At 40.2% G+C, this 21,980-nt stretch overlaps 2 protein-coding genes across 2 annotated transcripts; one reads left to right on the top strand and one right to left on the bottom strand.

The window, feature by feature from the left end:
- The first annotated feature begins 1,369 nt into the window (after nucleotides 1-1,369).
- Nucleotides 1,370-9,182, top strand: LOC133010540 (afadin- and alpha-actinin-binding protein-like). The gene is made up of 14 exons (XM_061078128.1): nucleotides 1,370-1,438; nucleotides 3,312-3,419; nucleotides 3,744-3,892; nucleotides 4,220-4,423; nucleotides 4,688-4,798; nucleotides 4,918-5,053; nucleotides 5,190-5,265; nucleotides 5,471-5,651; nucleotides 6,109-6,256; nucleotides 6,389-6,525; nucleotides 6,684-6,857; nucleotides 6,974-7,091; nucleotides 7,677-7,827; nucleotides 7,932-9,182. Exons 2-14 carry the CDS (start codon nucleotides 3,401-3,403, stop codon nucleotides 8,116-8,118), a joined length of 1,791 nt encoding a protein of 596 aa, XP_060934111.1. The 5' UTR covers nucleotides 1,370-1,438; nucleotides 3,312-3,400; the 3' UTR covers nucleotides 8,119-9,182.
- A 539-nt stretch (nucleotides 9,183-9,721) lies between these two features.
- On the bottom strand, nucleotides 9,722-19,438 carry LOC133010021 (vitellogenin-1-like). Its single transcript, XM_061077425.1, has 34 exons — nucleotides 19,355-19,438; nucleotides 18,707-18,727; nucleotides 18,318-18,469; nucleotides 17,980-18,231; nucleotides 17,734-17,895; nucleotides 17,498-17,637; nucleotides 16,994-17,144; nucleotides 16,759-16,916; nucleotides 16,516-16,681; nucleotides 16,309-16,434; nucleotides 16,003-16,221; nucleotides 15,703-15,920; nucleotides 15,517-15,614; nucleotides 15,095-15,219; nucleotides 14,909-15,010; nucleotides 14,703-14,822; nucleotides 14,422-14,608; nucleotides 14,179-14,272; nucleotides 13,908-14,093; nucleotides 13,671-13,803; nucleotides 13,371-13,587; nucleotides 12,964-13,289; nucleotides 12,799-12,843; nucleotides 12,609-12,683; nucleotides 12,303-12,509; nucleotides 12,049-12,191; nucleotides 11,825-11,960; nucleotides 11,559-11,679; nucleotides 11,293-11,473; nucleotides 10,828-10,922; nucleotides 10,536-10,630; nucleotides 10,269-10,434; nucleotides 9,983-10,144; nucleotides 9,722-9,888 (listed from the first exon to the last, which is right to left on the bottom strand). Exons 1-34 carry the CDS (start codon nucleotides 19,392-19,394, stop codon nucleotides 9,791-9,793), a joined length of 4,917 nt encoding a protein of 1,638 aa, XP_060933408.1. The 5' UTR covers nucleotides 19,395-19,438; the 3' UTR covers nucleotides 9,722-9,790.
- Between the last annotated feature and the right edge of the window lie 2,542 nt (nucleotides 19,439-21,980).

Here is a 21,980-nt window from a genome sequence, read left to right as displayed (position 1 = left end):
GGGCGCTAGTCAGTTATTTTGCCACATCCATTCCTTAAAACCATCTGAATATCTTCGGGGGGGGGGGGCTGGGCTGTTAATACACACATGTAGTTTGAGGGAGATGGACCCATGAACAGGGAAGTTACAGCAATTTTGTGTGTCATGGCGAGCTGATGAACTTTGATGCCACTCCATTAATAATGGGCTTGATGAAAAGTCACAGTAATCTTATGTCTTCATTATCAATGTCTTGAGACCCATTTGATACAGTTTGACATGGCTGAGGTCAGTGGATGAGGAGGAATAAATCCAAGTGTAAGACATGCAAAAAACAAGACATTTCCTGTAGCCACTAGGGGGCGCTGTGATTTTAAGTCATGATTTCTGTGTAGATGTCATCAGGCCGGGACTCTTGTCTTATGTGTCTAGTTTGGACTCGATTGGACCAAATATGTCCGAGATACAGACCCTCGTGTTTTGATGGCGTTTAATCAAACTTTGACGCCACGCCACGGTCACACGGTGTGATGAAAAATCGATCTCTAAATCAGTTTTTATCTCCATCTTGTTGTGATGACACTCATCTAAATTTGACTAGATTAGACTTTTTTTTGTCTGGTCATGATACACGTAGGCGACGATTTTTGTGAAGATCGGTCAAAGGGAAACCTAGGGGCTGCGTTCCAGGGGGCGCTGTTGAGCCATTTTGCCACGCCCATTTCAAATTACTCCAGAATACTAAAATATCCGTAGACCTTGAATTTCCTCCAAAGTTTCATAACTTTTTGAGCATGTCTAGACCCTGAAAAACTCACCCAAAGGGAAATAATACAAATCCTTACAATTTCAATAGGGCCTCTCACCATTCTGTGCTCGGGCCCTAATAAAGTTCATCTAACTTGATTCATATTTTAATAAGCATCTCAAATGATAAGGACACAGCCAAAGATTTCTCATCAATCCCAAATTAAACTTTTTATACTTTGATGATTTAAAGTGCTTAAGGTACTAGTTAGGTCAGCATCCAGGTTTATAACTGATGGCTCCCAGAGGATTTAGTCTCATCATTTGGTGGGTGGGGGCTTTTGTTTTGAAATGTGTAGGGATGATATTTGGAACAGTATACCACACACATGACTAAGACCCTCACCACTAATCTATTCTCACCACTGACCCATGTACCATCTATTCCAACTCCTTTAAAAAAAAAAGCACACACATTGCTAATATTAACACTGACATGTGGACTTTCGCAACACTGGACTCTCGGCCCCTGCAATTAAAGACACACTCGAGAGCAGCCTGCAGACAGCCAATTACAGCGAGCCGTGTTTGGTTGCTAGACAACGAGTGGGCCAATCAGCGCGCTGTTGGGTCTGCGTGCAGTGGCGTGTACTGGAGCTCGATCCGCTTCTCCCAAGTCTGAAGGAAATCCGAGAAGAACCCGCAGCTCCAGGTGAGCGTGTCTCCGTGTTGTGTGTCTGTCCAGGTGTGTGAATGTCCTCTGCAGAAGCTGGATCCCCGGTGTGAGCCGGCGTGTGGAGGCAGGTCACCTTGTTGTGTGAGGTGATCGTGGTTAACGTTCGTGTAACTGCCTGGGGGGGCGATCCTGCTTCACCTTCCTGGTTATTCATGAAGTTCGATTTTTCCTCAGCGATCGGTTGTCGACACATGAGACTAGTTTCACGTCCCTTGTTATAAACAGCGACTACAACACCAGCTACCGTACTGACAGGCTGCTATAAGGTTATAATACACATTTTTTTAATAAAAAGAATTAAGCGACGTTTGACCTGGTATTATACTTTTTTTTAATTTAATTTTATCTTCTTGTGAAGCACTTTGCAACGTTTGTAACTTTGCTAAAAATTAAGCTTATTATTATCATAATTTTGTATTTCAATTCTTTGAAGGTGACGTTGCAGTTTATATTAAGCTAAAATGTTGTGAAACCAGTTAGCTTTTGTTTTATTTCCCGAGGGTTTTAAACGAATTAATTTCTTTCTTTTTTTTCCAATTTACTTATATTGTTCTGTTATGTCCTGTTCACCTCTTTTAAATTTTGTTAACGATAAAGCGTATTATTATTATTATTATTATTATTATTATTATAAGTCATATAATTTGTGAGACAGTCATTCTGTGTTACTGTTTTAAAAAGCATTTTTTTTCTGTTATAATGTTCGGTTTCTGTGGGGAATTCTTTCAGAGGTGTTAATTTTATTATTATCATCATTTTAGAGGCTGTAGTTTAAAGTGCTGTTGTACTTTATTGGGTTAAACTGACAGATGTTATCAGATTTGTTGAACACCCCTCTTACATCTTGCAGTGTCTAAAAACTAGAAACTATTAAATACTACATTTATTAAGGCTGGTCTGTTGTATTTCGACAAACTGAGAGAGAGAGAGAGAGAGAGAGAGAGAGAGAGAGAGAGAGAGAGAGAGAGAGAGAGAGAGAGAGAGAGAGAGAGAGAGTGTATACAGTTTATTCTGAGTTGGCCCAGTGATCCCATCAAGTGCTTTACCTCAGGAACCACAAACCTAAAGATTCCTTCTGCAGACACTTACTCAGATAATTCATCTTTTTTTGAGAATTTATACTATTACTGTAATGAAGTCTGACTAATGAGTTAAAGGTTAACACATGCTCAGTTGTCAGTGTTAGCTGATCCAGGCTTGGTGTAAGCTGTGTGGTTGTAGGTTTGCCATCTGTCTCACTAGACTGATTAAATATCACTGAACCGAAAAGGTACGTCCCCCTAAGGTCTCACCAAAGAAATGTATGAAAAACAAAGTTAACAAATCTTTATCAAAAAATATATATGATAAAAATGCTTGATTTGCTTATGTTTTGACAACTTCAATCCTGTGATGAAGATTTGATGTTGGAAATTATGCTTAAATAACGTTTAAGTTTTGGATGATACCACTTTGCACTGCAGTTTGTCTATTTGTTGATATTTGGCATTTTTTCTACACAAGGAAAAAGTTCTGCGTTGTGTTGCTGATTGTGCGACTAATCAGACAAATTACCATACTGTCTGCCTGGGATTAGTCTGATCTGCTGGATGATAAGAGCATTGAGATAAGACGCTGGCCTGGTCCCAGCATGTAACCTGCAGAAAAAATGGTGTAACACAACACCCACAACAACAGCAAAAGCTTAAAAATGACAACAATAATAAGACTCTATCGGCCCTCTTGTATCAGACGTTCTCACATGCTGTTGTTCAGATTGCTGTGTGTTTACATCCCTCACCACTTCCTTTGCCTTTGTAATCCAGGCTCTGTTCAATGTGGGCTGTGCTAATCTGACCTTCTATTTCAGGAGCAGTCTGCGCAGGTGGATCCTGTGTTGAGCTTTGTTTTATCTGACACATGCAGTAGACGGTCCAGACACATTCAGGCACCGCAACAATGCCAGAGTCCTCATTGGGTGAGTTTTCTCACATCACACAAACACCACTGCACGTTCCGCACCACGGGTGACACATGTTGAACAGTCTTTTTTGTGCTGAGGAAGAGGAGCAATACAACTTTGGGTGCATGTTGGCATCCTCATTAGTCAGATTAACTGAAGCATGGTACTATAGTGTTTTGCCCTCAGTAGCTGTCTTGTGCTCTGAACTAAAATGTATGTGTAAGTGCCAAGAATAACATTTCATACAAAGTGTTTTCTTTTCCTTGTTAAGTATTGCTAAATGATCCCAGGCCTATGTGCTGTATATACAGTATCTGACAGATTTATTTTTCTCTGAAGTCAAGGACATTTGCAGCATCTCTGCTGAATGTGGAACATCCCCCTTGAGGCACTTTAGCCAATCATCGCCACCTCTGCACAGAAACTACGTCCTCAGTAGCTTCTGCACAGAGCACAATGTGCAAGCATGTCTATCGCACATCAATCAGGTTGGTAATATAACATTTGTGTGTTTAGTATTTCTAGTATTGTTAGAGTAAATGGTTTGTAAATGATTTTGCCGAGCACAATATGATGGAACTCTCCTTGGTTTGATTTTTCACCTGGGAAAATTAATCTAGTTTTCAAAATATAATTAAAATAATCTATTAAAACCTAATGAAAAAGCTTGTTTCCTCTTTCCTGTTAATATAATATATTATACTTTATGTAATGGACTGCAGAGTTCAAATCTACACTGTTAATGGTAGCTAACTGTATCAACAACATATCCTTATCTCCACATATTTTTTTTAAATACACTCTCGCATTTACAGGAGATGTCATCCCTTGGCCTCCCTCCACTTTGGAAGGAGTCTGCCGGCAGCTCAGAGCTAAATGTTGTCGCTGTCCTAAATTGCATGTATGACCTGATTCAGCTGCAACGCAGGGGCATGCGAGCCCTGGAAAATTTGGAAGTGGAGCATCTTAGGTCTAGCAGCAATGTGGACTTCCTGCAGCTCACCAACACCCAGCTAAAGGTGAAGTAACATTTACACCCGGAGATTCCCTTCAAATTGTTACTAACTTTAAATACTAAAACCCAGATTAAGTCTTTAATAGACTAACCTTTAATATATTTTTCAGAAAAAGGGATGACTATAAGAAGGTAGCCACAGTAACTTCTAAGAACAGAGTTTGCTTCTTTTCATCTATGATTGTCTTTCTTGAAGTTAAGTAGTATTTGATTTGAGTTGAGTTTATTTCAGCGTTCGTTCACTGTCACTATTATTCTGTTTCTATAGGAGCAGCTTGAACTTTCCAAAAGAGAAAATACTGGACTGCTTGAGAAAGAACGTCAGCTGCAGCTGAAAGTGAAGAGTTTGCAGAACTGCCTGAAAAATGAAAAGGAAGAGGTACTTTCTTTGGAAAAGATGCTTCAGATGATGTTGAGTGAATTGTCCTGACACGTCCTCTGTCTGTCTGTGTAAAAAGCATCCACCAAGAACAACTTGTTTCATTTTGCTCTTGACAGGTGCAAAAACTCCAGAACATCATTGCGAGTCGGGCGACTCAGTACAATCACGAGATGAAAAGGAAGGAAAGAGAGTTTAACAAACTGAAAGAGCGTCTGAACCAACTTCTGGTTGACAAAAAGGACAAGAAGCAAGGTGAAATCTCTTTGGTGTTATTCTTTACATTTTAAAATGAATTAATTATTATGAATTTGTTTTGTAACATTGAACTCCACAGGCTCGTTGTGACTCCCCATGTTCTCGTTTTAATGTTTGTCATTCTTACTTCCAGCCATAGACATGTTAAACAACATTGGAAGAGCTGATGGAAAGAGAAGCCTTTGGAAAACTGAAAAGACAGAAGCAAAGTGAGCTCAATTCTTATGACCTAGTAATTCTATAGTAGCAAAAACATACTTAAAAGAAATAGCATCTCTAGAAAAAGTACTTAAAATTGTTTGTCCTGCTTTCAAATCTCAAGCAAGTTTACTTTTGATTACTTGTCTCAAAAATGTGACTTTGTCAGGTTGCAATAGTTGAATAAAAACACTCCACTGCATCTCTTGTCCTCAGGCATGAAGGGGAGATGTACAAAACTCTGCTGAGCGACTATGACACTCGACAGAGGGAGCTGGTGCTGGAGAATGCGGAGTTGAGGAAAGTGTTGCAGCAGATGAAAAAAGACATGGTGTTCATTTTGAGTTCAAGGGAAAGAAATCAGAAAGAGGATCAACATGAAGCTGGTTGCATACAGGTGAGACAACACTTTTATTCTCTTCTGCCATTCTTGAAGTTATTCAACCTGAGAAATGCCGATTTATTAATTAATTAATTATATATTTAACTCTTGAGCTGTAGAACTGTTGACATACAAGAACTGTGTCTATTGTCATGATTTCGAATGATTTAAATGATTCATGATTTGATAATAGAAAATCAATTTGCATGACATGTAAACTATCAATTTGGCTTTTCTGTACTTTTCAGACCAGTTTGTGCTATGGTATTATGTATTACAGAAAAAGGGTGGTTTGATACACTGCTCCTGACTGTTGACAATTTTATATATATATCTATAAATATCCACAAATATATCACAGTTTGTTTCTCAGCTGATAATCATCCTCATTATTGTTATGTAGTTTGGATTTAGAAGCTTGTTTGGCACGAATGTTGATAACTGAGATGCAGTATTTTCATTATCATGCCAGACTGACTCAGAGGATGAAGAAGAAGTGTTTGATTCCAGTAAGGAAAGCGTAGATCTGGACTGCGCTCATGCTCGGGAGAAGCTGACCAACAGTATTCGCCTCCAGTGGAGACGACTCAAGAGCCATGTGGAAAGACTGGACAGCCAAGGTAGTCATCACACTGCATTTAGAGGCAACTATGTAATTCCTCTCTAATCTATCAAAGTACTTGTACATGATATATTGCAGGATGGATGTAAACATAGTTGTAAAGTTTGAATTCCTGGTTTTGTTTGTGCAGCTTCTTTGGCCCAGATGAGTGAGAGTAAAGACTCTGCTGCTGTTCCACAAGAGACTCACGAGGAGGAGATGGACAGACTGAAGCTGGAGATCCAGCAGTGCAAAGACTTTATTCAAACACAGCAGCAGCTGCTGCAGGTAAGACTGAATTCACACTAGAATCATTGGGATTCGTCCTCATTTGGCACTTGCAAGAGTAAAAGTTACATTGCGGAACCAAAGCAGCATAACTTGTATGTCGTTTTAAATACAATAAATTGTGGCGAACTTCACACCTCTTGTTGCTGTTCTTGCAGCAGCAGCTCAGCTCTCCGTGTGAAGGGGAGACAACTTCCTTGCTGAGTGACTGCTACGTGTCTCAGGGGAAAGAGCGTCTCAGAGAGGAATGGACGACCTTAGAGGAACAGAGACAGATCTTTGAGAGGGAGAGGAGAAACTTTACAGAAGCAGCAATAAGACTGAGCCTCGAGGTGATTCGTGTAATAAATCCAAAAATCTTTCTATGTTTAAATCTCCTGTGTGCTATATCATTCTATTGTGTGTTTTGACTTATTTTGTGGTGACTTGTGTCTGGTTTGATTTGCAGAGGAAGTCCTTTGAGGAGGACCGCGCCACATGGCTCAAACACCAGTTTTTAAACTTGAGTCCATTTGCAGACACAAAGAAACCCCCGATGTCAAAGTCTAAAAGTGCCTTTTTAATATGTGAGTGTTAAGTCTAAAATTGCTGCTCTGTCGGTTTTTCCAGGTGTCCGTGTTTACTGTCAAAAATGAGCTCAGATGAGATTCAGTTCACTTTTAAAAACAGAACCTTTAGGTATTTTTTTCAATAGCTGAGGTCGTTTTAAATGTTTTAAAAGGCTTTTCGTTCCTTTTTGCCAGATGTGACATTTCCAATCATACCATAGACTGCATGTAAAGATGGATTACACGTCTCCAGCTCCTCTAATTGTGCAAAAATTAAGCAAAAATATCCCGGTCATAAATGTTTAATTAAAATCAAACTTGAAAAACCCTCAGTGTGAATAGAACTTCCTAAAATGACAGAAAACAACTTTGAGAAAAAATAACCTTACATGTAACTTGAGTTTTTAGTTTGGTCCGTGTCCCATTCACACACACTTAGGATGTGGGATTTATGGGGCTATCGAGATTATTTGTTTTTAATTTTGGGTTGAGTTAATCCATCCATCAAGTCATCCATCTTGACATGCAGCCTATGACTGTATAAGTATGAGGTATCAATCATTGCCAATTTCAGATACTAATAAAAGTTTCCTATCATTTTAGCAGCTGAATCTGAGGTGAGTCCAGCGTTGTCTCCGGAAAAACTCATCAGATGCCCGTTGGACACAACCTCCCCCACACTTAGATGTTTGTCATTCACATCACCATCCTCAGACGACCTGTGTCACACACTTCGCCTCGTCTCAGAAAACAGGTACAGTGTCTTTATTTGCACATGGACTGAAACAGTAAAAATCATAATGCACTTTCAAATGAATGCAGTTAAATGTTTGTCTCTCTGTGAAATGTGATTTCCAGCTCAACCAGACCAAAGACAAAGACTGAGCGATTGGAAGAATCAAACATCTTTCGCAATGGAAATGATCCAGTTCAGCACGAGTGGTGGAACCACAGCAGAGACCACAGCAGCCACACATTCACACAAGAAATGAACGGCTCTGTGACCAGCCAAAAACTCTTATCATCTGAATCAGGGTTTATGTGAATGTCTATAAATCCTGGATGATGAGCGGTATTGCAGAACTGTACGAGAGCGGTGAACCCCAGTCAACTCCAAGATAGATTGTAAACTGAATCATTTGCTGTGAACAAAGTCAAGGGAGTCACGTTCCAAGTCTGGAGTTCTGTGTGACAAAGACAAAATTGTAGTCTTAATGTTTTTTGTTTACGAGCTCACAGTTTTATCGTTAGAATTTATGATAAATGTATTGATTTATTTACGTTGTACTGCAAAACCTGCTTTGGGAGTCGTACAGCATCTTAGACTGAGGGTAACATGTTTTGAAAATGCTGGGTTTGCAACAAAAGATGTTGCTATTTGTATGTATTAGTTTATGTTGCACCTTTAAATTGGCATTTATATCACTAACTTATTATTAAGGTTATGTAAATCAGCATCAGGTAGAGGTGCCGACATCCTGCCCCGGTCCATGTGGGTACTAACGCTCTTTACCTCAGCCAGTAAGGATTGTTTTTCACACAGCAGTGAAGTGTTATCTCAGTGCCCGTAGTGGAAGAGAAGTATCTATTTCTCCAGATGAAAAGGAACCTTAATGAGCAAAGGAGGGATTACAATCCAACAATTTACAATTAGGTGAAATGGAGCAGTCCTATGGCTTCTGCTCGTTGAAGAGAACTGTTTGTGTAATTGCTCCCATTGCCGGAGGGGGAAGACAAAAGTTCTGCAGGTTTAAACGTGTCGATTGTGACAGAGTAAGAATGTAACGTCAATGCTGCTTGTTTTAAATAGAAATGTTGCTGATTAACAACATTGCTTCCTTGTAGATAATTTAGCTACATTAGTAACCGCTGATGTATCATGTGGGAGTTAAAAGGCTTTAAAATTGAACACAGATTATATAATGTGTTGTAGATATTGAAGGAAGGTAACTCAAATGTGAATATTAATGTGAGTTCCTTCACCACTTTTTAATGAATGTTTTCATCTTTGTGTCAAATACTGGCCGATCAAAATAATTCTTCCAGCAGGAATGTGTCACGATGTATTTTAGACAAACTTATTCTTCTTGTAAATCTTATTACACATTATTATGAGTTTGGTCGTTATTTGTCTCTTTGGGAAACAAGTGACTGATTATGAACAGCACTGCTCCTAGGGGCCTGTATCTGCTATAGATGGTGAAGCATCAAGTCATCATGATGTCTTAAGGAGAGGTGAGTACTGTAATAAATATTTGTATATCTTTAGAACTGCCTAGACATACTGTGTTTACTGTCGTGCAGTATCAGCAAACATTAACGTTGATCAGTAACTACTGCTGTGATCCACGTGTGTTCTGGTCATATTTGCGTAAAAATATGTGGCTGTAGATCAAACGCATGATCAAGAAAAGTTATTTAATGTATACAACCCCTTAAATGTTTTGATCTTTAATTTTGTCACATTGGATTAAAACATATTTATATTTTCTACAATATTGATTTTAATAGCTGCACCAAACAAATATTACGGGTGTAGCAACTCTGGGTGCATTTCGAGTACTAATATTAATCGTGTTGTTTCATGAAGATGGAGAGACATTTATGCTGCAACCAGTTTTACAAATCCACCATACAAAACGTTTTTTTGAGAAGTCAGTTTATTTGAAGTCTTATTGCAAACACACACCATCATTGACTGGCAGAAAAAAGTGTTATTAGACACAGCGAGCAGTACAGCTGCAGGCCAGGTGAGCCTCTGCTGTTTCCCTCAGGTCCACGCTGTTATCAAAGATTTGAGCACTCACGGCAGAATCTGCACAAGTGAAGGGAGAGCGGAGCAAGTTAGGAACTGGGAATTATCTTTCACCTCATTATCACGTTCTATCTCTTAAAGCAGGTGCACTCACCGGCAGGCTGGCAGTGGAAGCCAACAGTAACGGCTGTGGTCTTTACAGGGAAGCAGCCGGGCAGACAGCGCAGCACAGGCTCCACAGAGAAGCATTTGGAATCCTGCCCGTTGATGTTGAGCTGTTTCTGCAGCTGCACCGATTCAAGCTTCATACGACACTCTGTAAGAGAAAGGTTGGCACAAATTAGCTTCTGATGGATTTGAGGAATCCTCACTGGGGTTACAGACTTGCTTTATTTAGTGTTATTCTAAAGAATCATTCTTAGGTGAGCTGTGTATCTCACCAGTGGTGTCCCTGCAGCTCTCGGCTGGCAGAACCCAGGAATGAGCGTAGCTGACAGCATTCTTGGTCAAGCGTCCATTGGGTGTGCGATACTCCTGCTGGACTTCCCCATCAGCCTTTCCACAGAGTCCACAGGTCTGTCCCTTCATCCAGTCCACAACTTTAACCTACATGGGCAAATCCAATCACATATTTCATCCACTCAATGATATACACCTACATGCTTCAATGTGCTATAATAAGTGTCCATGGTTACTGTTGCATTTACCTTCCATGAGCTCTTGTCAAAGTAGACTTCATGAAGACCCAGGCTGGGAGCGAACACAGAGATTCCCTCGTCCACTGGTCTTATCTGGATTTTAGCTGCAAGACAACACTTGTCCATTTTCTTCAAATGATTTAAATATAATATTGACATATTAACAAGGAATTAAATATGGAATAAGTATGAAGTTGCTTTGATAATGAAACATGGACAACTTTAGCTTACTGCTACCATCATTTGGTTTGCAATATTAGAAGTGAGCGACTTTGATTGGATAATGAATATATATAGAAACCTGTGGGATGCTGGTATGGCAGATTGTTGATGGGTATTTCCATTCCATTGACCTTTAAAATCACGTCAGCGTTCTTCGGGTACATGTCAATATCACTACAAGGGCACAAATGAAAATGTTAGGTTGAGACCTTATACTATTACAAAGAGAAACCCAACAGTTCCTGCAATGAGCGCTGGATACAGCTCAGTGATAAAGACTTAAAGTAAGGAAACATATTTTATAACTATTGCAGAGATTGTTAGGCTGAAATAAAATGATGGGAGTACTCAATTAGGCAAAGTTCATGCAAAGGTTCAAAGTTTCTGGGGGAGGTTCCTGAAGTGACAACGCAGCTTATGGTTGCTCCTTTCTTCAGTTCTGGCAAAATGATCATTGCTGGTTGATGTAAAATGCAGAGCTACCAGTGCATCAGTACGGGAACACCACCACGGATACACATATTTAAAACTCTTCAACACTCACATATCAGCAATCTTCACATTGATATGGTTCTGTTCAATGTTATCCTTCTTCAGCAGAACCATGAATTTCAGCTCATCTGTGCAATCCTGGGCCAGAACTTGGTAGCAAGACAAAGGAAACTCAGTCCTGTATGTCCTCTTGTTGAATGTGGTCAGTGTGTCTCTGGCAAAGCTACATTCAGCTGTGAAAAAAATGAAATAGATTTAATCCGATGCACACAGTCAAAGGCAACTAACAACGCATTCGATATCAATAGTGGCCATTACCTGCACCAGCCTTGGCAAGCCAATAGTGGACTCTGTCAGCAACGTCATCGAAGGGGGTGAGGCCCTTGATTGCGTCAAGTGGCAGAGCAATGGGCAGACGCACAGACAGCTTATAGGCACGCTGTGGACAGAATCATTTGTTATTATTAGAAATGGTGACTGGCGAGTGCTGTGCAAAAAGCTGGAGCTGGACCTCTGGTAATGGCCTCATGCATCATCACAAATGGAGGAATCTCGGTCAATTTTCTCAAACTGATGAATCATACCAGTGGTGTTTTCCAAAGGAGGTCAAGTGCCCTGTCAGATGTTGCAATCAGAGTAGCTGAGAGCTGGTTGCTGCTCTTTTCATCCTTTCCTTTAATGAGGCCAGCCAGCGTGGCAGCAGGGATGGCGTTGTACACCCTTTAAAAGAAATTTCCAAATATCTTTTAACATCGTCTGTATTCCATGTCAGTGTTATTAAAAAAAGATGTAGAATGGCTTTTTTTACTTCTCTGCATAGCGTTTAAGGGCAGCAGGTAGGTTGTTCCAGGCCAATCTGATGCGAGCTGCGGGTCTTGCTCCAACGAGACCAGTCTCAGCTGTGACCATTGCGTCGTACTGCTTGCATTGAGCTCCCCAGCCTACTTTCGCCTATCGAGAAACAGTACAAGTGGCTATAAGGCAGCTGCTTTTAAGGGGTGACTTTTACATGTTAAATCGTAGGATTTTCTCCTTGAAAGACAAAGCAATACAATTCCTTACATTGACTTTGAATTTGCTGAGCAGAACTCCATCAGCACATAACTTCCAGTTGTCATCAGCAGCCAAGGCAGCCAGAATGAGCTGAATCCTGGCGGTAGGTTTGTCCAAGTAGACAGACATTTCATATCCCATTATCTTTTTGTCAGCTCTGACAGAACGGAGGATGATAGCAAAGACAGGGGTAGCCTCTTTTCCAAGGTATTTATTCTGCGTGATCAATCAAGGGATAGGAATAAGTACCTCATCAAATCTACTTGTCAAAAACCAGACAAAGGATTTATTTAACCAAAAATGACCATGATTCACCTGTTTGTAGATAGCCTCGAAGCTTGAAGCACTGCTTGCGGAAAGTCGTGCAGAGGTGGCCTGAGAGAGTTGACCCTACAACAGTGTTGTATTGCGGTTAATGGGGGTCATGAACAAGCTGCACCAGTTTACATAATCAAACTGTCACATATATTGTCAAGTGTTTGAAGCACCTAGCATCTAAACTTACCTGTTTCTTGTGGCTCTTCTGGAACTTCTGGTGAGGAATCATTTGCTGATAAGGAGAAATATTTTTTTTCAGATTTCATGCTTACTGTTATATACTGTAGGCCTATGTATCTATTAATTTTCTTAATTGTAAACTCATAGCAGTAATCTTGCCATTTGATCTTACCTTTGAGAGCCGAGCACTGGAACTAGAGGAACTTGAGCTAGCGCTAAAGAGAGAAGCAAGGCTTGATGCAGAGCTGGACTTTGAGGACCTGCTGCTGCTGCTGGCACTAGATGAGGAGGCGGAGGAGGAGGCGGAGGAGGAGGAGGAGGAGGAGGATAAGCTCCCGTTCTTCCTACCAGGCGCAAGGATTTTCCTGAGCTTCATCAAGACTGGTCTTCCCTCAACCATTTCCTCTTCACTCAGATTGATCTGCTTAATGAGCTTCTCTGCAGCCTTTGGTCCAACTTGAATCTCCATCTCCAATTTCACAATCTCTTCACCTTCAACTGAACATATCATTTAATACTGCCATTAATACTTGCTCCATGCATGCTGCTGTTGCAAAAGTGTTCAGTGTCAATACTTACGTGGTGTCACAGAAAGAGCGAGAGAATGCTTTCCAGCCATTTTGTACAGGAGAACGTCACTGATGAAAGCAGCGTTTTCAGTGGCAACCCTTACACAGCCTTTCAGGCCAATGTTAACAGCTTTAGTACAGTACTTCTTTGCAAACTGAGTTGGTTTGGGTTTTACAGAGGACTTGGCAGCGGCCACATCCTCGAAAATGATCTCTGAGGATCTTGACTATAAAAAAAAAAGTTACATTAATTATATTGTAAATGTAGTCACTGTTTTGGTTATATTGAAATCCTTTTTTAAAAACTCACCGAACTGTCTGCTGGAGAGGAACTGAGCCTAGATAGCCTTGAGATGGGCTCCATGAGTTTGGCTGGGATAAGGGGAACGATTTTCTCAGCAGCAAGATCCTCAATATTTCTCGCCACGGCAAAAGTGTCAACTCTGTTGAAATACAGACAATGTCATAAAATGGACTTTAAAAATGTATTTTAAATGTGACATTAGCCCATTTGGAAGAATAGAATAAGTTATAGAGTGTTGCTTACTGTACAGCTGCAAGGTTTTCAGGCGCAGAAACAGGCAGAATTTCAAGCTTGAAGTGACCCTCCTGGATGTTTAGTGATGCAATGATTTTAGCGGGCAAAATGGAGTTGAGCTTGGCTCTTGATAGCAAAGCAGCCTGGAGTATAGCAGTGTTCACCCCCATCACTGCAAATGTGTTCACTGCAATGCTAGAAGGACAAGACATTTTGGGGATTTATAATGTGATCAGTTTCTGTCATCATTTTATGTAATAGCCTCAGATGTTCTACATACCTTGGTCTGATCTCGGTCTCGAGCTGCATATCTGTCTTCAGAAGGTGAGCGAGATGGAAGTTTTCAGGCAGAACTGGTGATGTGATAGCCTTGACTAAGAAAACAAATAAATCCATGTGTCACCTCTTAGCACCATACTCTTAATGCTGTTGGTTCCACTATCGGATGATATTGTGTACCAGTTATCATTAGTGCTCTTTGGAAAAGCAGTTAATCAGCATCTGTTTTATAACTTCTACTTACTCTGAACAGCTACGGCAGCCACAGCAGCAGTGTACAGACTGAGCTCCATTGGAAGACCAGCAGCAGTAGGCATAATGCGGCGCACCTCAGTAGCCAACAGTGGCTTAGCCAAGTTGATTGAAGCACCAGACAGCAGAGCTTGGACAGCTTTCTTACCAAGTGCCTGAGCAGATGGTGCACTGGCGAGCTGAAGGAAAATAATTAATTAAAGCTGTAGTGTCTCACAAAATTATGATGAAGCAATTTCTTATGAAGTTGAGATATCGTCATTTGAATCGTACCGAAATGACCTGATCAATCAAGGCTTTGTCAATGTTGGCGAAGGCAATTTCCTGTCCAAAGATCTTGACATAGACAGAGGCCAAAGGACTTCTGTTTGGCAGGGACCTCCAGTGAGAGAGCTGTGGACAGAGGAAACATACAATTGTTGTGTTCAATCAGGTGACAATTGATGATAGCCATAACTCAATGGAGTTTGATTGCTTACAGCCTGCATGATACGCTTCATCTTAGTGATCCTGTCAGCACTGTCAACGATTGTAGGGTTTTTCAGAAGAGCCTCCTGGAGTCCTTCAGTTCTCATTCCAACCTAGGAAAAAATCCACATGTTCAAACAATCTTCTAATCAGAACATCTTGGTAATGTCTCGAGCTTGGTTTCCTTTTCCTCCTACCTCCACCACATCAGCAGCAGCTCCAGCAAGGAAGGCACCGGCCTTAGCCACAAAAGATCTGGGCAGAAGAGTTGCAGCATCGTTGATGTAGAAAGCACTGGCAGCGGCACCGAGCATCAGAGGGCCTGAAAGAGAGTGTCAGTCAATCAATCATTAAAAGTAGATTTTTACAGAATATGTTGTGCTGGTTAATACAACTGAAAATGCTTTGCAAGTGACAGTTGACAAGTTAATTTTAAGAACAGCTAAAAATATGTGAGACGAATGCACAAACAAAAAAGATATATATAAACAAACAAAACTAATAAAATAAATTAAAATTATACTAAATAAATATAGAGACAAAGAGATACGTTTTTACGATGCTACGGAAAATCGAAAGTTGAGGTACAACATGAGGTAACTTGTAAAACAGGTCTTACTGTTATAGATATCTGCATAGACGGCTTTGCTGAAACGCAAGCTCAGTCTGCCCAGAACTGGATTCAAGATTTTGACAGCTACATTGCAAGCTTTAGAACTGTGAAGAGAACATAAAAGAACTGAGTAAGATGGTGAGTTTTAGCAAAATGACCTTGTGTTGAAAAGGTTTCAGAGAGTGTTCTTACACAGACTCTTGGATACCGCTGTTACTCTTGGTCATAGACTTCATATAGGAGTAAGTGAAGCTTGCTACCTGCAGATTCTTCTCTGCCTTCACAATGCTGGCAAGAGTTGTCACCAAACCCACTGGAGGTCTTGTCTCAAACAGCACGACGCATGCAAGCATACGAAGCTCTGGGTGAAGAGCCTTGTCCATGTAGAGCTGAAGAGCCAAATCCTGGACCTAATTTCCAAGAGAAGGCAAACTCAGTATCGCATCCTCCCAGAAAATGAGTTTAAAAAACACCTTGTTATTGAGAGCTTACTATTCTGGGCTCCTTCTTTCCGATGTTCCTCAGGGCCATGATGGCTTCAGCGTGGACTCTCATGGGCAGAGATGCGGCTGCAGTGCCGTGGATTGGCAGGATCTTTGTAATTGGCTTAATGCTATTAGTATGGCCAGCATTACCCAAAACTTTCAGGAGCAGAATGATGTCCTCGGTCTCAGACCTAGAGACAGCCTCTGTAAGGAGCTCCTGGATGGGCTGTGAGGGTAAATGAGAAGTTAGGAAATCACTTTTCTCATCCAGAAAAATCGAATAAGTAAAATGTGGAAAACAAAGTTATATCACCTTGATGAGTTCAACAGGGCAGACAGTCTTCTCAGCACAGTATTTAGAAATCATGGTACCATAGCCAAGAAGCACAACCTCACGCAGAACTGGTTGCGCCAGTATTTTGGGGTTGATTGCCAGGCCCTACAAAACAGCGAGCGTCAGAAATGCTTATTACCTCCATTTGTACTACAGACAAACAAGCTTGCATTGAAGATTACCCACCTCTATCAGCTTGATAACCTCAGGGCTTGCTGTCACCATGTGAACAGATGCAATTAAAGCCTGGGCCGCTTCAGCAATGGTGAGCTCATCAGCCAGGTATTTCTCCTTGATGAATTTCAGAGCAGCAGGTGTTCCAATGACAGGGATGGCCTCCAAGAGCCACTGTCTGAAAGATGAAAATTAAGTGAGCGAAACTGCGTACATATTTTTTGAATATCTTATTCAAATGTTCAGACAGTCAACCTGTAAGCAGGGCGGTTTTTGAATTGGCTCCAAAGCATTTCCAGATCTTCAAGTTGGGCTACACGAAGGACCTGAATTAGCTCCAAAAACTTCAGAGGGGCATCCTCATGGACCTTCTCCACATTGTGGGTGACCAGATGATTCAGAATTTCCACAATCTAAGAAAGCAGGAATGTAAGAGAAGTCATTTAAGAGTTTCACAAATTTTCAATTGTACATTTTAAAGAGACAATACCTGGGCCTTAGCATTCTTGATCTTGACGAGCTGAAGAGGAGTCTGAAGAAGTTCAGTGGAGAACTCGTACTTGAGGGATCCACGTCGGAGATAGTCTGCCTCGATGGGCACAATAGGTGCATTCTGAATCTCAAGGAAGACCAAGGATTGCCTTGAAAGAAATTTGAAAACGATCAATGCAGTGTTTGCAGAAATCCAAACACTGCTGTTATAACAATCCTCAGAAAGTCAAAACATCCCAATTGCCCCCTGGTGGCTAGCTGCAGTGTAGATCATAAGCATTGCCCCTTAGTAGATGTGACATGGCCAGAGTAAGCAAATCAAATATACATTTTTAGGTAGTTCTCATGATGCTGATGTAAGTGAATCACACAGCGCAAACTCTGGCTAAAGATGATGATCAGTGCAAGATACATCCAATATTCAGAATGTGTTTGTTAAACTCAAAGAAAGTGTAGCTGTATCATCTGTATTTCTATTCAATTCTGAGTATGTTTTACACACTTAGTCTCCATCTGAGCAGCTCCATTCATTTCATCGAAAGGTGAGAACTGGATCAGCTCATTGACGGTTGCCTCCTGGATCAGGAGACCGTTGGCGACTGGCTTCAAGACGTAATTGTAAGCTGCAGCTCCTCTCAGGTTCTTTGAATCAGGTTGAGATGAAATACAGTTACTTGATCGTTCAACATTATCTACTTTCAAAGCTGTATGCATGACACAAAATCTGGTAGAACCTACCTCCTGGCACTTGGTACATTTCTCAGTGTATGCCAACCCTATGTCCTTCATGACCTTCTCCTGACAGTTGTTCAGGTCTCTGCTCTTTGTTAAGAGGACGCGTTCAGCCTTTTCATCTTCAGTGATGGCATAGAGGGTCTTGCACACACCCTGAGCTCCAGCCTAATTCAAAGAGCATGCGTTTACTACAGAGATTCAACTTCCAGTAATGGATTTATAAGCAGAACTGTGTGGCCTTTGACAAACCTCCTGCAATTCGTAGACATTCTGTGTTTTCTTGATGTTGAGCTGAAGGACATTCAGGATTCCTCTCTGGATGTTTAGCACCAGTGTGGAGATTCCCTCAGGAGCCATTACTTTGCCGACAACCCCATTGATATACTCAAACTTGATGGGAGTCAAGAGCTGAGCTGCCAGTGCTGATGTTAGCTTGGTTGCAGGGACTAAAGGATCCTTTGGCCAGACACCGCTGTACTCGAAGAGCTCAGGTTCTACGAGCTACAGTGAAAAAGAAGATTTGTTACAGAGCAGTTAACATTCAAAACATTAAAAGATTGTTACTCGCACTTGATTTTGAGCTTTACCTTCAGCATGTGCATATTCTGCTCTACGGCGCTGATGAGAACTTTGCTGCTGACTTTGAGTCCGGCCCTTGCCAAACCTTCCTCTGGCAGACCACTGAGGAGTAATGCCTCATATTTGTACACGAAAGTCTTACCAGGAGCAAAATCTGGAGCTGTAAGGACAATTTAAAGTCAGTGAGAGCAGTTGTCCATTATAACCAATAATCTGAGTAATTTATAACATCATATGAACCATAAATTGAGAAAAAAAACTTTAACTTGGTTTAATTCACTTTCATATAACATTAGCTGTAGTAAATATTGCACCATGGTGTGTGCAGTCTGTGATAAGATTCCATATATTGTTTGGGAAAAATGGAAACCAGATTATAATCAAGTAGTGAACTTACCAAAGTTCTGAAGGTGACCGGCTAGAAATAGAATTGAAAAGAAATTAATCATCTAGCAATTAAATAAATGTTGCAAACAGTAAATGTGATTTAAAAAAAATTGATCTAAGTACAGTGTGCAGAAAACATACGTAGTCACTCAGATACTGATATTTTTTTAACTTTTAAGAAATAACTTGATATCTCTAATTGTATAAATCCTTGTATTAACGCAGCTACTGTAGAACAGTACATTACAACCTCTCAGGTTATAATGTGGCTTTTAAAAAAAACACTTAAAACTGTTAGTCTGCCCTGAAACATGCATAAACAGCATTTACTTCAGTGGTAACTGCACTTTCAATTAAAGTTAAATAAATTCGAAAACATAAATGCATTGGCACATTTAAATGACAGGAAAGAAAAAAAGTAGAACCAGAAACCCCTGAATATTAAGGCACAACAACAGTAACTGTCACTTTTTCTCAACTGTGTGAGGAATAAAATGGACAGTGATAAACATCATTAAGATTTGATCTTTAAAGATCACCACATTTGCTGGATTATTTGAAGACAATACGAAAAAAAATCTACTGTCATTTTTCAAATCGTGATCAAAAATGCATGATAAAAGGGACAAGGGTTTATAAAATGGGAAATCTTACTTACCCACAAGGGCCAGAGTCAATGCAAGTGCAAGAACTCTCATGGCTGATGAGGATGTGAATGCCTCTGTGATGGCAGCCCTTTTATACAGAGCAATGGTGCTGATTATGTCCAAACTGATTATATCACAAAGGCATGCTTGACCAATACATTCGCTTAGATGAGTTTCACAATTTTAACACAAACAAGCTCGGGCTTGGGTTGGGAGATGGCAGGGTGTGTATCAGTGGATGAAAAGTTAATGTCACCTGACCTTGTTCTCCTCGAATATGCCATGTCAAAGTTATGACTGTATAAACAGTCATAAGAACGCCCCTTAGATGTTGATGCAATGTTTGAAACTTTTTCATCGCAGTTGCTTTTATCTACAAATATGTAGCTTAGACAAAACAGTTATAATGAATAGATCAACAGTACAATATTGTTAAAAATTTTGGGGAAATATTTTTCCTCAAAGAAAACTTTTTGTTATTCTTGCGTGCGAAAGGCAATAACGAAGTTTAATGAGACTAAATATAATTAACTCATTTTGGTTTTATGTGTAGCCATGAATGTCTGTGACATCACTGCATCAGAGTGTTGACATGCAGTTTCAAAGTGCACACAAAGAGGGCACCATGATTATGGCTGTTTGCTCACTTTATTTGTTGTAGTCAGCGTGACCACTAATCAACCGGTCATGACATGTCACAAAGAAATTGTCACAAGTGCTTCCAATATGTGTTCTTGGCCCCACTGATACATAGTTACCAACCAGGATTTATACAATAGTGCATCAGAGATCATCAAACATTTAAAAAATCATATTAATAAAACACAGAATCAGAGGCAGACGGAGGTTTAAGAGCTTTACTGTAAAACCAGGTAACAAAGCAATAAGCCCAGAGCAGACGGGGTTTATATTGATTTTGAACACCTACGGGACGTTATAATTCCTGATGTGGAGTGGAGTTCCTCAGAACGCCGCTTAGTTTAGTTTTACATTACACAATTATTAATAATATGAAGGCACTACATGACTACTCTACAGATTGGATTAAAGTGAATAAATAATTATGAAATACTTTTAACCTAGACAGCTGTTCAAGACTGGGTTGTTCATGGTCACCACTATTGTGCTAACCACTGACTCAATAAATTAGAAAAACATATTTCAGGGGAGTTATTATTAAAGTGACAGAGAGTGTAAATTGGCCTGTTGTGGCAGTATGTGCTTTCAGATGAAGGGCAACCAACACCTTCTTTACACAAGGTGACACAATGTTTGAACAATATGGTCAATTAGCAGGTTACAAATTCAATGTGGGTAAAAGTCATTCAACCATATAATTATCTGCATGACAAAGAATCCCAGTTTGATTAACCTTCCTGTTTGCGAGAAACTTGGAATCAATACATTGACTCTTATTATATCTTTTTCTTTTTGCGCTAATATTGGATTTGGAAGCACAATGCCCTCCAAGACATTTTAAATGTGAACCCCTTGATATATAGCCTATGACATATATACTTCATGAATGGGTGAAACCTAATACTATAGGCATAGGCAATAATGTTGGTGTAAAGTAAAGATAACTCCTTTCCTGATCATGGTTCTTTTTTCAGTTCTCTTTGTGTATCACTTTGTTGTTTATAACGACTTTGAAAATCGAGTCAACCATTAATGAAGAGAACCCTGCGAGCTAGTTCAGGCAGCCAACTCGAGCTGCTCTGCTCCAATCACGTGTCATACATCATGTGACAAACCTCACTCTCCACAACCATCTAAAATACAAACCCAACCTATTAGGTGTTCTATTTAAGCAGAGAGAAATTTCTCACTAAACAGGTTCTTCTGTTGCTATAACCATTTGAATGTGAGTTGTCTGACTTAAATGTATCATATGTCAACTCATTCTGATAAATGCACTCCATACGGGACAAAGGTGATATTGTTAAAGAAAGAAAAATGTTCTTGAAAGTTGAACACATCCATCTTTATTGACAGGGATCTTCTGTGTATTTCATGTATCATTTTGAACACTGGGGAAGCAGGAGCAGAGATAACCAGGCATAAGAGAAATTACACTGATGTACTGCTAAAGCTGCTGTGTATATTATCTAAGTACCTGCTGCTGGATGAAGCAGCTGAATCAGCTAAATCAGCAGCTCAAAGCTAGGCTGATTATTGTCAACGTCTGATTGGTGTGAATAAAGGGAACCGAGTCTTGCTTGTCTGAGAGCCGTTGTTTTTATCAATGTGCCAAAATTGCATCCACTGCCCAAATTAATAAAGTCCACGCCAGTGAGGCTGCTCGCCTTTACGTAAGCAGTGACAACATTCCCCTCGCAAGCCAGTCTCATCAGAAAACAGTTGGTCCACTTGGAAAAACGTAGCAATTTGAGAAGCCAAATTTGTGAGATGGAAAACATGGCGAACATTCCTTGTATTTTCAGATAAAAATGTCATTTTATTATATAGTTTGGCCATTAAAATACATTCTGACACCATTTCTGGCGAGAAATATGCTCTTTGCCTCCACAATCTTCAGCCAGTTCATGCTTATGATCTATATTGTATTAGTTATCAGGAATATTTTTCAGATCTCGCCAGAAAAATCGTAGTAATGTAAATTTTTTATCTTTGCTA

Source organism: Limanda limanda, chromosome 9, assembly GCF_963576545.1.
Source record: "Limanda limanda chromosome 9, fLimLim1.1, whole genome shotgun sequence".
NCBI classification, from domain to species: domain Eukaryota; kingdom Metazoa; phylum Chordata; class Actinopteri; order Pleuronectiformes; family Pleuronectidae; genus Limanda; species Limanda limanda.
The sequence above is the reverse complement of the archived record's forward strand: the minus strand, read 5'-3'. Positions and strand labels throughout refer to the sequence as shown.

What these genes read in the sequence shown, in the direction of transcription:
- LOC133010540 (XM_061078128.1), top strand. An exon ending in TCACCAACACCCAGCTAAAG is followed by an intron (nt 4,424 to 4,687) that starts GTGAAGTAACAT and finishes CTGTTTCTATAG; the next exon opens with GAGCAGCTTGAACTTTCCAA. An exon ending in CGCCTCGTCTCAGAAAACAG is followed by an intron (nt 7,828 to 7,931) that starts GTACAGTGTCTT and finishes TGTGATTTCCAG; the next exon opens with CTCAACCAGACCAAAGACAA.
- LOC133010021 (XM_061077425.1), bottom strand. Translation starts at nt 19,394, where the DNA reads ATGAGAGTTCTTGCACTTGCATTGACTCTGGCCCTTGTGG. An exon ending in AAAAACCGCCCTGCTTACAG is followed by an intron (nt 16,682 to 16,758) that starts GTTGACTGTCTG and finishes TTCATCTTTCAG; the next exon opens with ACAGTGGCTCTTGGAGGCCA. An exon ending in TCGAGGCTATCTACAAACAG is followed by an intron (nt 12,510 to 12,608) that starts GTGAATCATGGT and finishes TTGATCACGCAG; the next exon opens with AATAAATACCTTGGAAAAGA.